Source organism: Lissotriton vulgaris, chromosome 5, assembly GCF_964263255.1.
Source record: "Lissotriton vulgaris chromosome 5, aLisVul1.2, whole genome shotgun sequence".
Classification (NCBI taxonomy): domain Eukaryota; kingdom Metazoa; phylum Chordata; class Amphibia; order Caudata; family Salamandridae; genus Lissotriton; species Lissotriton vulgaris.
This window is the reverse complement of record NC_141693.1, coordinates 602,072,246-602,089,853: the sequence shown is the minus strand read 5'-3', so window position 1 is coordinate 602,089,853 and position 17,608 is coordinate 602,072,246. Positions and strand designations below refer to the sequence as shown.

Genomic DNA, 17,608 nt, shown 5'->3' with positions numbered 1-17,608 from the left:
TGCCCGGGCAGGGGCAGTGCACCGTCCGTGCACGTTTGCCGACTGAGTGCAGCGAGACATTGGGGAGGCAAGGAGTCTGAGGCCATGGCAGCCGGCCCATAAACAGAATAGCTCGTCTCGCAAGTAGGTGCCACATTTGAGAGTGTCAGCCAAGTTTTAATTATCTGCGAATTTAAATTTTTAGCAGCTGTGCGTTTTCAGCTGCAGGTTACTTACTGCTAGCTTAATTCTGCCCTGGCTCAAGGCTGGAGCCTGCAGGCTGTGACCTTAAGAGTGTACCTCAGTCTGAGGCAATCTTGCCCAAATTCAATGTCCTGGGTGCTAGAGGTTTGCGTCAGTGGTGACTTGTGGGAATGCTGGCTCAGAGGTATGTGAGTGCCCATTTAGATAACCATGTGTGTCTATTGTGGTACACGTGATGTCAGATTTTCAGGTGCATGCTCATAAGATACAGAGTGGGTGCGCTGCAGGTTTCCTGTTATTCTCACATGTGGCGATGCAAGGAGCGTGAGTGCACATTCGTCAATAAACTCAGATGTGTAGAGGTCAACACACAGATTGTTATCTGTGACTGCATATAAATTGCAGAATGTAAATTCATTGCGTTTCAGGTGAATGAGTGCAGTCCGTGAACCGGTCGCCACGAGTACTATGTACTATGTACATAGTGTTGATTGCCATTGACTCCTCTGCGGGTACAGCTTTGTTTTCAGGATATAATACTTCACCCCCTCGGCCAGACAGCTGTGAAATGCCACTCCTTGTGTTTGGCCAGTTTGATGGCTGTCCTCATGGCGACCATTGGCAGAGCAGACTAGCTTTTATAGTCATCTCTGCTGAGCAAGATCTCAAAAGATCTGACTGCCTCCGGCGCCCTCCTGAAAAAGAGGGCTCTTGTTAACCGCTCAGGTCTGATAATTCATGACTTCTGATATGATGTTAATTTACAACATTAATAATAATGTGCACAAAGGGTCGATACCACCTTTTGGTGAACAGCGTTAGTGATTAAGGGGGTCTTTGAAAGGCTAAACCCCTCATAATAGTTGCAGAGAAACTAAAAGGAAGCTTTAGCAACGTAAGTATTTTTTAATCACTAACTTCAGCTCTGACAATATAAAAAAAAACATGCTCGCAGCAGTGCAATTCAAAAAAATTGCTCTGCCTGTATAAACCGTTGATAAGATTCCAAATTTAATGGGTCATGACTGCCAACTTTTCATTGTTTTAAAATAGTCCCTCGTGAATTCCAATGGAGGAGGGAGGGGTGGGATGTCTGCTTTTTGTTGTTCCCTCATCTTCATTGCTTGATTTTGCTTGCGAGAAAGTGTCACTCATAGTTGTTGAAATGTCACTCATGATAATTACACTGAAATTATAAAAATGTCACAGCAATCTGAAACCTTGGTAGCTATGTATTTGCATCTGTTCAAAAAGCACAGAAACAATAGCAACAATGCCTTCCAAAGTAATTAACTGTTGTGTTTATTTTCAAATCTAATTTCAAATAAAACACTTTTTCAAAATGATCTTACTTGTACCTCATATTTATTGTGTTTCATGAAAAGAATTCAATTGAGAGCTCCCGAGTAGGCATTTAAAAGCTAATCACTCACCGATTAGAATCCAGCAACTAGGATTGCCCCAATACACAAACAATAGATACTCAAGGAAAATGATCTTAACAAAACAAGTAGCCATAAAGGGCATTGTGAGAAGATTTGTGGTTGACAATCAAACAAAACGGGATGGGCAGCTGGATCAACATCTGAGGGTCTCGTTGTGAAACCAGAAGCTCAATGCAAACGCTCTCTAGATCTGAACAAGAAATCAACGTTGCAATCAAACCCATACACTAAAATATTATCAGTCTGCCTCGTCCCAGAATATATTTAACCCAACACTCATCTCAACATAATCAGTCTCTAATATTGCAGGTATATGGTATAAGTTGGCATTGTGTCATGCAGCAACCATTTAAACTAAAGTGGGCATTATGCCATTCTTTAATGGATTTATGCTCTCTCTGCTTTTTCCTTGGCAGTCCTCGGAAAGTTTGACTAGTACAATCTTTAATTGACACTTTTGGGAAATGCAGTTTCCAATTTCTCAATCTAGCATGCCTACTTTTTGGAGTAATATTTGATTTGCATTCCTACCATGTTTGAATTTTTTAAACAAAACCAATATTATGAAATGCACTTGACATATGTCGAGTCTAAATTCTATAGAATATAAATTCAGTGGAGATTTATTATTTTTTGTCTGAATATTTATTCTTACATTCCTTCCACCTTATCTTAACTTTATTCATCATTTTCTATGTAAAAAAAGGCCAGAGAGGCAGTGAGTGGAACAGATACAATGGGATGTTATACATGTAAATATGTACCTGAAATGAAATATGTTTATTTGGTTGTTATTGATATATTACATTTGATCCTAGTAAAATTGAGCACAGAAAAGTACCGTCATAAGGTTTTTTTTTTACCAACGTCTTTGCATTGCGATTTTCCTTTAGGTCTTTTGAAGTAACTGCCACTTTCAATGTCATTGTTTTTAACACCACAGTCAGTACCCAAAAAGCAAATGTGCAATTTCCATGTTGGTTTGTACAATGTACCACCGTTTACTGATAATATACTTTATTTAATTAGATTCCGTCTAATATTTCATTACTAATACTATACTCTCGGTTCATGGTTTTTATTTCCTTTTAAGTCTGGCTTTCTCAAAAGTTAATTTTTTTGTAAATATTCAATTAATATTGTTATGGGGTATTCTTATTCTAGCAATTTCTTACACATTTTCATTTGCAATTACACATTGATCTTCCTCTAGTGTAATTTGTCGCATTCTGTCAAGAAATGAATGTAGTAAATATTTTCTAGGTGATGGTGAGTCGAGGCATGGCACCACTAATACAGACGCATACTTTGTAAATATTATTGGAGACAATTTGAGGACAAATGATACTACTATGAAATGAAAATGCGGTCTCTAGAGTACAAGAATTTCAGTTGGTCCAGAAGGGAGATATCTTGGAGCATTCTCACCCTCCAGCCACCCAATTTTTATTACCAGGGGGTACATTGAGAAAACACAAACTTTATTCTATTGACCTCTCTGTATTTTGTATATTACTCCTGTAAAGACGATGAGTAAAATCTCCTTCTTCAAGGTAGAATTCGATAAGTGCATAGTTCTCCTTTTTTTGGAGTGGGGCTGGCACCACTGTCGGTAATGCAAGCTCAGATCACAGCTCGCTGCATTTCCTTAGAGTGCTCACCCTAATAATGTAAGCCTTCGCCTTGATGAATCCTATATACCTGCCTGAGCAAGTTATAGATATGGATACCAATCTTACCGTTGTGGTACACGATCCCCTTTCACAGATCCAGACTGTGGTAATGTAAAGTGATAGCCAAAGTGATTGTCCTGCAGTGGGTTGGGGCTACTTGTACAGTGGACAAAATAAACAAAAACGTGTCCTTGAACCCCAAACAATATGTCCTGGTTCCAGGAAAGAAGGGATTCCACACCCTTGGCTTTGTATGAGTGGTGTTGTTAGGGTCCCCTACCTGATTCTAGAAATCTTACATTTGATCTTCAAAAAGCAATTGTTCATTCTTGTCTACAGAAAATCTAACTATCTTGCTGTTTCTACGTTAGCTTTTATGCATTGTATTGCTCAGTTAAAGCGATTTTTAAGACTGACTAAGAAACATCATACCTAATTTTTCAGGTGTTAGCTGCTTTGGCAGCTTGTTTATACTTGCATGCAGTGATGGGCAGTTACTAGAGACTGATGTTAAATCTCTTCCTCATAGTATGCTTTTATTTTCACTCTTTTGTTCTCTGGAAACAGTCAATACTGGGCTTGTTCGTGCCACAGTTATCCATCATACCACCTGAAGACAGCTAAGGCTTACTTATACCAATGATACACACATATATCTTAGATCTCATTTACCACTTTTTGGGTAGGTATGAGCCATTTTTCCCCCTACGATTTCGCTATTAATTCGGCCCCTGGGGCCAGAAAGGTAGTTGAATTTGAAGTATCCTAAACAATAGCCCTCTGAGTAGTTTTCCTTTTTACTCAGGATTATATATCTGATAATTAATATTCAGGGCTGAGTATCGGAGGGGTGGCTCAGCCGAGCCCAGCCTTGAACAAGCCTGCCTTTGCCCGGTCTTGACCGCATCCTGCACTGCTTTAGGAGTGCCTACATTTTCATAGCACCTCCTCAAACCAGTCCCGGAGCACTCTGGACCTTTGAGTTCACAAAGAGTTCAAGCCAACATCCAGCAAAAGCACGTCCAGCACTGCTGGCAAGAGCAGTGGTTTTTCATAGAGCCTTCACCCCCCTCCTCATACGGGGTCAGGAGCACTCTGGACCTCAGAGTCCACTTGACGAGTTCAAACGAACATACAGCAGAGGTGCGTCCATGCTGCAGGAGAGCGCAGCGGTTTATTAGCACCTCTCCTGCCTCCTCACCTGGGCCCTGGGGAACTTTGGACCTTGGAATCTACTTGAAGAGTTCATACCAACATCCAGCAAAGGTGTGTCCCTAGTTGCAGTAGTGTTGATGACTTAATTCTGTTTCATTTGGCCGATGAGTCCCCCTGGAGATCTCTGATCATCTTACATTTCTACATACTGGTGGTGCCTGGTGATGGTGTAGAAGTGTTCTTCAGGGCTCTCATGCCCTCACCACACAGATAAGTAAGCACTGGCATAGCTTTAATCAGTAAAAAAGAAGTAAAAAATGGCAGAAGATGATTCTATGAAGGAGAGGAACATCAGAGTGGATTTGATGAAGAGGTGTAAGCAGTCCACAAGTGGTGAATGTTCCAAAACCATCATCTAGGACTACAATGTCCAGCCACTTGTCAAATGTAGGAAAACACTTAAATTGTCATCCTCTTTGTATACAACCTGCTCACAAGCAACATGGGGCAGTTTCCGTTATGTATACAGGTTGGCATGGGAAGAGTTGAGGAAGAAAGAAAAAATAAATACAAGTCTATACATGAATCACACCTGTGATGCAATGCTTTTGCCATTAGATGATGGCAAATGTCATGCAAAGCGTGGCTAAACTCCACTTGGTGCACTGCTGAAAATATGAAGACTTGCAACTCTCTACATTAATTGCTAAAATGCAGTCCCAACAAAGAGGTTTAAACAATATGAACAATGGCAATCAAAGGCAGTTTTTTGTCCATGCAGTGGGGCGTCTCCTGCCTTTCAGTTCGTACAAAAAAGGGGGATTTAGAATTCTTTATGTCACACTTTTTATTTATCATCATGATGGACTTACTATCTTCCCTAAAGCAGTGGTAGAACACCTGCCATATTTATACTAATTTGCTAGGGTAGGGAGACGTTCTCCACCAAAGAGGCTGAGACTACTTTCGCAGAAATAACTGTTACGGGGATGAGGGGACTCTGGCTGAAAATCCACCAAAAGCCGGTGGCTGAAGACAGAATTTCAGTCACCAACTATGGGCACTAGAGACGTAACTGAGTACTGTTAATCTGAGTACTCAGTCAGTGCCCACATACCTTATCCTCTTAAAATGGGATGAGTTAGCCGGATAGGAGTTTCTCTGCTTGTAACAGAGACTACATTTCCATTTCAGTGAAACAATTGCTTTTTTAATCGTTCAGTGAGCTTACCAAATCAAATACAGTGGAATATTAGTCACTCTAATTTAGAGGAAGGTTTGGCAAGGTTAGCTTTGAACAATGACCTAGTTCAGGGTGGCACCAGAGACTCTCTGATCTCCTGTAGCCTTCCTAAGATGAAAGTTGGTCAACAAGGAAGATTGTTGCTAATAGTTTTAGTACAATGAGGACAATGACAAAGGCACCAGAGTGAAATTCTGCAAGTGTTTTATCCATTATCTCATTATTCACAAAAATTGCATGAAACTGGATTGCAACACTCCCTTACAGACGTTTGGAAACCAGATACATTTACAGAAGATTACCTTGCTAAATGCAGAAGATCTACATGTGCAAGGAGGGTGGCCAAGTAAGGCTTATGTTGAAACATCACATCACATTAAATTTCAGAAAGAGGCCCGAAAATCGAATACTATGCGGGAAAAAAGGAGCAGGGTAATTTGCACAATTCCTGACAATAAAAAACGGAAGGTTGAAGATTTATGGTCGCAATGTAGCTCGCTCTTGTAGTCCTTGAGGGCCCAATAGTTATTGGAAGAGACACATCTCCAAAGATGATCAGCTGATCAATTGATGGCTTTCAAAGCAGTAAATGAATGCAGAGCCAGGGAGGGGCTTTAGGTCTGGAAGGCATCCATGTCTCGGAGACGGAGCAAGTTTATCCAGAGCTGATGTGGAAAATGTGTCATAGATGACCCCTGGGAAGTAGAGGCATTGTTGAGTTACTCCACTATATTTTGAAGGGAAATATTTATGCTTGCACTTGGCATCATCATTTCATGGGTCTTTTGGAGAAAAACTCTAGGGAGGAACTCAAAGTAGTAGATAAATGGCCAGACCAGATTACCAGGGATCTTAATGGGTTTTGTATATCGAAGATACAGTCAAAACAGTCACCTTTAATGTACAGTCAACCCATGTTTGAATGTTTAAAGAGTTAGTATGGCCCATCAACTAATTGTACTTTACACAAAAGTTCATCTTCTGTAGGTTAACGTCCACCATTCCAGGGCTATTCATTTTGTGAAGGAGTACTTTTGTTCCACTGTGAATTTAAGGATATAGACTGAGCAATTGCTGGATCAGACCATTCATCAGCCAGTTCCAGTTATACAGAGCATATGTGGAGAAATACACATCAGGAAACTCAGAATGTCCATGCTATGCAACAGAAGATTGGCCATATATATCCCATAACATCAGTCGGTCTGAGAGTCGGGAGAACAGTAGTTACATGATCAGAGGTATCAATAAGGAGAGACTTACTTCATAGAAAAAGGAGTTTGAGTATTTTAATTGTGTGCTCGACATAGAGTTGTAAAGTCTGAGATGACACAGCACAAAGGCCCAGCAAAGCATCACAGTGGTAGTATGTTCAATGAAAGGTAGTGTCACCCACCCTTTGAAGCGAAGCGAATACCAGGTGATTCCTCACATTAATGAGGCAGGTGAAGCAGTAACTTACTTCCAAGAGGCAGTCTTTAAAGCCCCAGATAAAGAAGCCCTGAAAAAAACTCTTTAAAAGCACCTCAACGAAAGTAACCAGCAAGTAGCACTCCTAGGTACTAAAGGATAGTCCGCTTTATCCTAGATAACTGGAATGAAAAGGATACACAAAATATGCCTGAAAAGGCTTGCCTCTCTATAAACAATATCAAAAGATGGAAATATTTCCAAAGAGCTTTCCTGAACGATTCCATACTTAAAGTGTCTTGCTCTGCTAACAATCTCTTTAGTCCCCAAAAAGTGTTCACCTACTGCTGATCTTCCTCATCTTTCTTGGTCACAGACTTCATCACAAGAAATCTGAGCTTGTCCTACACTTCTCATCCAAGATTCCAAAGATCAAAGCATGGATTAGTAACTCTGCAACTCCCTTTATAGACATTTCTGGGCTGGTGGAGTGTCCTTCCCCATCTACCTATTGAACATCCTTTCCGCCAGCCAGCATGAGGTGGAAGCAGCCTTAAGGAAGATCAAATGAGGGTTCCCTGATTAAACATGGCCTGTTAATTTCCACAGGCTTGTTCTTCAGTGATGGCTCCTGTCTTGACTGCAATCATCATTATTGGTGGTTTTTCTCCTTCACCTATTTTTATGGGGAACTAAAGAGAGGGATAATTAATCCTCTTTTGAAAAGTGACAACCTAGTCAATCCTAAGGTCTATAAGCACAAGTTACTACTTGTGTAACGATATATCTGTAAGAGACATTAGTTAGTGATAGATTCTTTACCTTAGAATATCCCCAGGCGTCAGACTGGATCCGGAAAGTTTTGCGTAGCAGTACCCTTGCGCGTCGGTAGGCGTCGTCTGCGGCTCCGCGTCCGTCGTCGGCGTCGTGGGCGCCGTGTTGACGTCGTCGGAGTACTTAGACGCCGCCTCCGCGTGCTGACGTCAGTTCTTAGCCACAGCTTTTCCGCGCCAGAAGCGCAGAGCCATGACAAAAACCGACACTGGTGCCAAGAAACTAGGGCCCTGAAGGGGGATGACCTTAACCCTAGATATCGGTTCGCAGAACGGGGAGGATGGGTGGGTCGGTAAGGAATCTATCACTAACTAATGTCTCTTACAGATATATCGTTACACAAGTAGTAACTTGTGCATCTGAAAGAGACACGTTAGTGATAGATTCCTTACCTTAGAATAGATACCCCAGCAATACCATCCCCGTGGTGGTGGGTCTGCGAACCAATATTTACACCAGAAAGTCCCGGAGAACGGAACGGCCGAAGTAGCCGTCCCTCCGGACTTGACTGTCCAGGCAGTAGTGCCTTGCAAACGTGTGCAACGAGGCCCACGTAGCTGCCTGGCAAATGTCCTGCAAGGGCACACCTCGGCCCAAGGCAGTTGTAGTGGCCGTGGCTCGAGTGGAATGAGCCCTCAGCCCAACAGGGGGTTCCTTCTTAGCTAAGGAGTAACACGCCTGGATGCATATGATAATCCATCGAGAAATGGTCCTCTTGTGCACCGCTTTCCCTTTCTTAGCGCCCGCGTACCCAACAAAGAGTTGATCATCCACCCGGAACTGGCGTGTGCGATCCAGATAGAACGAGAGCGCATGTTTTCGGTCCAGACGGTGGAGCCTCTCCTCCTCTCTCGAGGGGTGCGGAGGCGGAAAGAAGGTTGGCAATGTGATGGACTGCCCAATGTGGAAGGCCGTGACCACCTTAGGCAAGAAGGAGGGCCTAGTCCTCAAAACAACCTTGTCCGGATGGACTGAAAGGAAAGGAGGCTTACAAGAGAGCCTGGAGCTCACTCACTCTCCTGGCAGAGGTGATGGCTACCAGGAAGGCAGTCTTCAAAGAAAGAAGGCGAAGTGGACAGTTGTGAAGTGGATCAAAGGGAGCGCACATCAGAAATGTTAGAACCAGGTTCAAGTCCCACTGAGGCATCACGAAGGGAACCGGAGGAAAAGTATGAGTGATGCCCTTCAGGAATCGATTTACGATAGGGGACTTGAACAAAGAAGGTTGGTCAGGCAGCCTCAGAAAGGCTGAAAGAGCCGAAAGATAGCCCTTGATAGTGCCCAGAGCAGAGCCCTGCTGGGCAAGAGAAAGAAGGAAGAGAAGAACCTCAGAGAGAGGGGCAATGAGGGGATCCACAGCCTTTGCTGCGCACCATGCCACAAATCTGTTCCACCTGCAGGCGTATACCGTCTTTGTGGAGGGACGCCTGGCTGCCAGAATGATGTTGCAAACTTCAGGAGGCAAGTCAAATGGCCTCAACTGTCGCCGCTCAATCTCCATGCATGGAGGTGGAGACTGGACAGGTTCGGGTGGAGGACCGTCCCCTGCTGCTGCGACAGAAGGTCCTCCTGAAGAGGCAGACGAACCGGGGGATCGACTAACATACTGAGTAGCTCGGGATACCAGTACCTTCGTGCCCAGTCCGGGGCCACAAGGATGACCTGGGCCCGGTCGCGCTTGATCTTCTTCAGCACTCTGGGCAGAAGAGGTATAGGCGGAAAGGCGTACAACAGACCGCAGCTCCACTCGCGACGAAAAGCATCTCTGAGCGAGTGCCGCCTTGGAAATTCCAACGCGCAGGACTGATGACATTGCGCGTTCTCTTCGGTGGCGAGTAGATCTAACCAAGGCTCTCCCCATCGCAGAAAGAGGCCTTGCGCCACGTCCGAGTTCAGACGCCATTCGTGATCCATCGAGCACCGACGGCTGAGTTCGTCCGCCCTGGCGTTCAGAGAACCTGCCAGGTGTTGAACCACCAGAGTCACGCCCTGATGTTCCAGCCATTGCCAGAGGCGCAGAGCCTCCTGGCATAGGGTCCACGACCCCACCCCGCCCTGTTTGTTGCAGTACCACATGGCGGTGGTGTTGTCCGTGAACACCTGCACCGCACTCCCTCGGACAGACGGGAGGAATGCTTTCAGTGCCAGACGAATCGCCCGCAGCTCCAACAGATTGATATGGAGCCGGGACTCCGCCGGAGACCAGAGTCCTCTGATCTCCGCCTCTCCCAAGTGGCCTCCCCAGCCCTGGAGGGACGCGTCCATCACAACTACGTGCTCCGGTTGGGGAAGGGAGAGGGATCTGCCGTTGACCCAATCGTGCCGTGAGCCACCACTGCAGCTGTCTCGCAGTGCCCTCCGAGATCAGGACATGGTCGGCCATGTTGCCTCGGTGCTGGGCCCACTGAAACTTCAGGTCCCACTGCAGAGCCCACATCCGCCACCGTGCGTGATGCACCAGAAGGATGCAGGAGGCCATCAGCCCCAGAAGCCGCAGTGTCAACCTGACCGAAACCCGGGATAACGGCCTGAAGATCGGAATCAGGGCCTGTATATCCCGGACCCGCTGTTCGGGCGGGTAAACCCGAAACTGCGCCGAGTCGAGAACCGCTCCGATGAAAAGGAGCTTCTGAGAGGGGCACAGGTGTGACTTCGGCACATTGATGGAAAATCCCAGCCGGTGCAGGAGATCCGCCGTAGTCTGGAGGTGGTTGACGACTGCCTGGGGCGATCCCGCCTTCAACAACCAGTCGTCTAGGTAGGGGAAGACTGAAACCCCTAACCTGCGCAGGTGAGCTGCGACCACCGCCATCACCTTCGTGAACACCCGTGGGGCGCTGGTAAGGCCGAAGGGGAGCACGGTAAACTGAAAGTGCTCGAGGCCCACCGTGAACCGCAGGTAACGCCGGTGGGCCGGCAGGACGGGGATGTGGAAATACGCTTCCTGCAAGTCCAACGCTACCATCCAGTCTCCTGGGTCTAGGGCAGCCAAGACCTGAGCCAGTGTCAGCATTTTGAACTTCTCCTTCCGGAGGAAGCCGTTGATGTTCCTCAGATCCAAGATAGGGCGTAGGCCCCCTTTGCCCTTCTTGGGTACCAGGAAGTAGTGGGAGTAGCGACCACGTCCTACTTCTGGCCCAGGAACGCGCTCGATGGCCCCCTTGGCCAAGAGGGCCGAAACTTCCTCCTGTAGGAGCCGCAAGTGATCCCCCGATACGCGGTGGTGTTGCGGTGGCATGGCTTGAGGGATCGTCTCAAAGGGGAGGGAGTAGCCCCTTCGGACGATCTGCAGCACCCACCTGTCCGAAGTGACTGTGCGCCAGTGTGAGTGGTGATGGCGAACCCTGCCTCCCACTGGCGTCACATGGGCCGAAAAGCACGGACTAGGAGGGTTTAGAGGCGGATGCTGCGGGGGCAGGTGTGGACTGGCTCCGCCTGTTTCCCCGACCACCTCCACGGCGGTTTCCACGGCCGCCGCCGCGCTGGACGACAGTTTGCGGCGATTGGCTGGCGGCATGTGTGGGGGCGCCCCTTCCCTGGCCACGAAAGGGGCGAAAGGCACTCATTTGCAGGCGCGGGGCCGAGAGGCCCAAGGACTTGGCCGTAGCCCTGGAGTCCTTAAAGCGCTCAAGCGCGTGATCTGCCTTGTCGCCAAAGAGGCTACGGCCATCGAACGGCATGTCCATGAGTGTATTTTGGACGTCTGCCGAGAAGTTGGCGGATCTCAGCCAGGCGTGGCGTCGTATCGCCACCGTCGTAGCCATCGCTCTGCCCAGCGAGTCAGTAGTATCCAGTCCGCACCTGATATTATACTTCGCTGCGTCCCGGCCCTCCAGTAGGGCTTGGCCGAGTTTGGCCCGTACCTCCAACGGACACTCTGGCAGCACTTCCGCTACCGTTTCCCACAGAGAGTGGGTGTAACGGCCCAAGAGGCATGCGGTGTTGGAAGACCGCAGTCCCAAGCTGAGGGACGAGAACAACTTTTTGCCATAGGCCTCGTACCTCTTGGATTCCCGATCGGGGGGAGCCGTCGGGAAGGCGGTCTGGGAGTTAGAGGCCTGGATAACCAGACTCTCGGGGTGGGGTGGGTGGACAGGAAACATGGGTCGCCCGGGGCCGGGCGGTGGCGTCTGGCCACGTTCCTATCTACAGGCGAACCTGTAGCGGGCCTGGACCAAGTGCCCAAAAGAACGTCCGTCAAGGCCTCATTAAACGGCAGCAGAGGCTCCATGGAGCATGACTACGGCTTAAGGACCTCAGTGAGGAGGTTAGTCCTCACGGCCACGACGGGGAGCTCAAGGCCCAAGGCCTTAGCAGCCCTCATCAACACCACACTATATGTAGCCCCCTATTCCGAAGCCTCGGTCGGAGGAGAGACGAATACAGTGTCTGGAGAGGTGTCCAGGCCACTGGCCTCCCCAAGGTCTCCTGTCCAGTCCATGTTAGACTGACATTCCCTTGTCAGAGGGTCCTCAGACCCCTCCCAATTCTCCTTGTCCCCCACCTCCTGAGATTCAGGGTCATAAGTTAATGGGGTGGGTTCATAGAATTGAAATTCTCCGAACGGCGTCGAGAGCGGCGCCGACAGGCGCCGTTCCGACGTCGGAACCCAGTGAGAGGAGGCATCGGGGACGGCGCCGCCCGAGGACGACGCCGGAGGGGACACCACACGGACCGACGCCGGGGGGGTCGTAAGGTCCACCGGTGACGATCCAACGCCCGACGAGGGCCTAGCCGCGCCCAGCGGCGCCGGGCCCGAAGGCACCGACGACGCCGGGGCCGCTGTTCCCTGCGGCGCCGAGCCCGAGGGCACCGGCGGCGTCGGGATCGTGGAGCCCTGCGGCGCCGGCGGCGTCGAGACCGAAGCACCCGACGGCGTCGGGGTCGTAGCCCCTGACCCACTAGGGCCCCCAGACGGGTTCACTGGGCCCGAAGGCGCCGCGGAACCCGGAGGAGAAAGGGACCTCATGGCCATGAGGAAGCGCTCGATCTCCTCCGGCGTCGCGTTCAGCCCAGGGACCGGGGTGTATGGGGCCGAATGCGGCGCCCGCGACTCACGAGGAGCCGCGTGGGCGGTGTCACCCGAACCCCCGGCCGCATCGCGTGAGCGCCGGGGGGAGTCGGAAGAGCGATGATGTCTCTTCGACTTCTTATGCTTCTTACCTGACCACTTGGACCCGGAGGAGTGGCGCCGACTCCCGGAGCTGTGACGGCTCCGTCCCCGCGACCTGTCCCTCGACCTCCCGTGGGACCGGGACCGGGACCTCACACGGCGCGGGGCCGACTGGCGGATCTCGAGTCGCCTGCGGGACCGCTCCCGCCTGGCCTTCCTCGAGAGGGCCCGACAGTCAGAGCAGGCCTCGTCGTCATGGTCGACGCCCAAACACATCAGGCACAAGCGGTGGGGATCCGTAACCGACATGGTACGGTCGCACTCGTCGCAATGCTTGAAGCCGGGCATCCCTAACGGCACCGTCGGAGTCGTAAAGACTTCGAAATGGATCAAAAAAGATCACAAAAGTTTAGTCAAAAAGTGACTAGGGAACTGCTCTTTCCAGATCTGCGCTGGCTGGCGCGGAAAAAAGAAGAACTGACGTCAGCACGCGGAGGCGGCGTCTAAGTACTCCGACGACGTCATCACGGCGCCCACGACGCCGACGACGGACGCGGAGCCGCAGACGACGCCTACCGACGCGCAAGGGTACTGCTACGCAAAACTTTCTGGATCCAGTCTGACGCGTGGGGATATTCTAAGGTAAGGAATCTATCACTAACGTGTCTCTTTCAGATCTACATACATATTACTGGCCCTGAGCAATATTGCCGAGTATGTACTTTTTCAATCAACTCACTAGATCTGCAGAAGAAACCAATTAGTTGGATGCATGGCAACTAGGCTTCGTCCAGGGTGAGGCAATGAAGCTCCCTCGCTTTGGCTCTGCATGATCTGAGAGTTTGGGTGGATCAAGGAGACTTATGCACTCCTTTAGCTATATCTTTTCTTGGAATTTGAAACTATGGACCATAACTAACTTTTAAAACATCTCAATGAAGTTGTATATAAGAGCCAAACGTTGGAAAGGTTTGACTCCTTCTTTAAGGGGGTCAGAGATGGTGTTTCTTTCTTCATACAGGATCCCCTGAATAAGGCGTTACTTAAGGGGTCCCTCAGAGCTCCTCGCTTTCATCAATGATATTTAATATCAACCTACACCAGCTGATCTCCCTGATCAGGGCGTTTGAATGCATGACAACTTCCTATAATAATGGCAAGGCACTCATAATACATGTTGGTCATCAGGTATCTCGTTCTATAGCAAATCTTACACTTGCATGTTATCTATCTAGTGGTGGATGGCTGATATTTTGTAGCTCAAAGTTAAAACATATTAGTAGTTTGAAACCACCACAAGAGGAGGCATGACTATCTGTAGCCTAATTCTATTAAGACCAAACCACCTGGGGCCTATCCACCCCCTTCTTCGGCTTAAGGCTGTTACCTATTCATGCTTATTCAGATTAAAATGATTATGGCACTTTTTTTCTTGCCATCTCACTTGCATGCTCAATTTATTTCAGAGTACATTCTCTCCAAGATAGATTGTGTCAATCTTCTCTTTCTTGGTCTTCCTGCTTGGATGACGTTGGCTGTTGGTGAAGCAAAGAATTAAGTTTAAAGCTCTGTACCTTATACAGAGTCTTTTATAGCATCAAAAATTCTCTCTGGCATCTAGCTTTGAGCGTTACACCCCCAAAAGAAATTTGTAATGCAAAAGTCAGCTCTTGTTTTTTTACTACCATCCATAACGAAAGCTAAGGCAAGTGGAATCTCAGTCTCTTTCCTGGGACCCAAAACTATGGAATGTTCTACTGTTGGGGATAAAAATATATCGACTTCCACCTTTGTTTTTAAGGAAGTCTCTAAAGACATGTTTGTTCTGTCAAAGGTTCATCTGTGTTGGAGTTCATCATGTCAATGGTTCATAGCGACAAAATGTCCCTAGAGGGTGAAGTTTGTGCTTTATACATCAATTTCCATTTCACTGGTGCCACAAGCCCAGTGTCGGCTGTGGCTCAACCCTGGAGGGGCCAAGACATTCACTGCAGACATGTAGAAGTCAGCCTAAAATGGCTAATGCATATCTGGGTGGTTTGAGATAGCAAATTCGCCAGGAGAGACCAACTCTCTGACAAGGCAGAACATTGTCAACGGTGCTAACAGAATAAACTACCAAGCTGGAAACATAGACTATCTATAAATGTTGGCTGCCAGAAAAAAAATTGTATTCGCTTCAAAGCAAATAAATAAAACTTATTACACACAAGAGAAATCCAGGCAACTTTTTATTGCGGTAAGAGAAAATGCGAAAGAAAAAAAATAACAGAAATAATTAATCGCAGTAAATCATCTGACATTTGTTATTTATATGGCTCTCAGAAGAAATTCCACATTCTGGAGATCTGAGTTACATCATTAGGCATCACAAAAATAACATTTGCATTAGGGTTTTCCAAAGGTTAATCAAGTTTATTTGATTAGTACAGTTAATTAAAACCATTGCTATAAAATATCAGCATTAGCACAGTTATCATATTAAAAAATGAAACTGGAAAAACACACTATCAGGATTAAAAAATCTATGCATATAAAATCAGTCTTATAGTTACCAGTGTGATCACATTACTGAGCTAGGCCAGAAATAAAATAGATTAAGACAGGAGGTTCTAATCCAGGGGACAAAAAAGTCTGTAATTAGTTTTTGGGGGGGAGGAACTGGAAGCACTGGGGCCAAAGAGAGTCAAAAAAGATTGTTCAGGAGTCTTACAACTTTCCAATCCTTGAGAGCGCTTGAATGTCTGAAGAAGTAAAACACAGGGCCGTTGCCTCCCAGCATGATCTAATGCCCCATTTTTAAAATACGGGTTTTAAGAGTAATCTTCTCGGAGCCTCCATGGCAGGGCAACTAGCAGAGCATGCACCAGGGAAGGCCTGATGGCCATAGTTTAAGGCAGGGAGTAGTGTAGCTTTGATCACCTTCAAAATGGGATCTGCGGAGGGGCTGCTCAGGGTCTGGTTCAGTTGGGTCAGGGAGTATGTTATTGCACCTGCTCTTTTTTTCAAGGCAGCTAAGTGAGCTGATGGTCTAGAAGACTCGCAAAACCAAACTCCCAAATAATTATATTTTGTAGTTGAATTGATCAAAGGTTTATCAAGAAGTTATACATACCATGCCAGTGGTTTTAGCCCCAGGGTTTTTCATGATTTCAGCCACACTTTCTCGCACATCTTTGACAAATGTCTGTGCAATTCCAGGCTTGGTGTGCAGCATTGTTACACAGAGGTGGATGCTGAGGAGAAATACGTTTTGAAGATTAAAAAAAGGTTTGTCAGCCAGATGAAGAAAACTTTTTAAAGTGAAACAGAAAGAACAAATCCGGTTAAATGAGTAGGAAAGCAAGCAATCTTGAAGTTTCAAAAGACAAGCGCAATCAACAATTTTGAGCCCCCCACTGAAGTTGGATCTTACCGTACAGAATCCCCGAATTACTAAGTAATCCTTTAAAATAACGGAAAACAGCATTCCCTGCTGACCAAGTTATTCTCCAAAATTACTTCGTAGTTTTACACAAAGGAATTATACCAGAGTAGGTTTTGGAAATTTGGAACTGAGTAAGTGTTCCACATGTGAGTGGGAGAATGTGGTGGTCTGGATAAAGGAGTAGGGTCAAATTTGGGGTGGGCTTAAGGAGGAAGGGTGCAGGAGTAACTATAGCTTAGTACTACCCTTGCAATAATAATCTCACTTAATCATCTATATGAAAAAAATCTTTGGCATGTGTTTGAAGGAATGGGTGTCTACTGGTTATAGGACTTTTCATGGCAGGAAAGTCAGACACGTTCACTCTACACTGGTGACTGTCCCACTGTGAACTATTTGACCCACTCGACCACACTTTCCCAAGTGTTGTTAACTTCTTTTGTTTGTTACATTAGTGATGCTCTTCCCCCAAAGTCATGTCTATTAGGTGAAGATCAGGTCTCTTAATCTGTAGCAGGTAGGGCAAGGCCACACCTTGAATGTGGAGCGGTGACTGGCTTATACGTCCCACCAGTTTTTGTTTGTTCGACAATTTATTTTGTTATGTTGAACAATTGGGAGGGGTTGCCCCAATTGCTCTAGCCCCGCCTCCACATGTAAAGTCAGTAGAAAGTGTGAGGAGACGCCACGATGGCAGAGTGCAGATAAAACCGATTGGAACAGATCTATGAAGAGCAATGGTGGTTGCTTTTGCTCGGAGTGAAGATGTATGAATCTTTTCCAGAGGAGAATGGTACAGGTTGAGTTACTCTATAAAATTCAGAAGACAACCACAGGGTACATTCAATAAGCCTTTTGCACGCTTTCACCTTGTTCTGGACTCTTGAGGACCTTTATGCTCCACAAATAACTTTGTATACTGGAGAAATGGCCAAAACCTTCCAAACAGCAGCAAAGAATGTATTGAGCATCCAGGTTATAAAGAGCTCCACCAGTCACAAACACCTTATGAAGAAAAACAAATGATGGGCGAAACTGAATTTAAATGGAATTCTGATGAATATCTCTCCAAAAACAGAAAAAAATGGTTTTATTATTGATATAACCGTTTTTAATGTATTTCTT

At 46.9% G+C, this 17,608-nt stretch overlaps 1 protein-coding gene across 4 annotated transcripts in view; it reads right to left on the bottom strand.

Moving 5' to 3' along the window:
* The window catches only part of SGPL1 (sphingosine-1-phosphate lyase 1), a 490,430-nt gene that overhangs the window by 42,636 nt on the left and 430,186 nt on the right, over positions 1-17,608 (bottom strand). For all 4 annotated transcript variants that reach the window (XR_015295917.1, XR_015295918.1, XR_015295919.1 and 1 more), the window contains exon 13: positions 16,172-16,292. Coding sequence is in view for 1 of the 4 variants with exons in the window: in XM_086922046.1 (XP_086778172.1) it covers positions 16,172-16,292 (121 nt within the window). In the remaining 3 variants the exon portion in view is untranslated. The remainder of the gene's footprint in view (positions 1-16,171; positions 16,293-17,608) is intronic.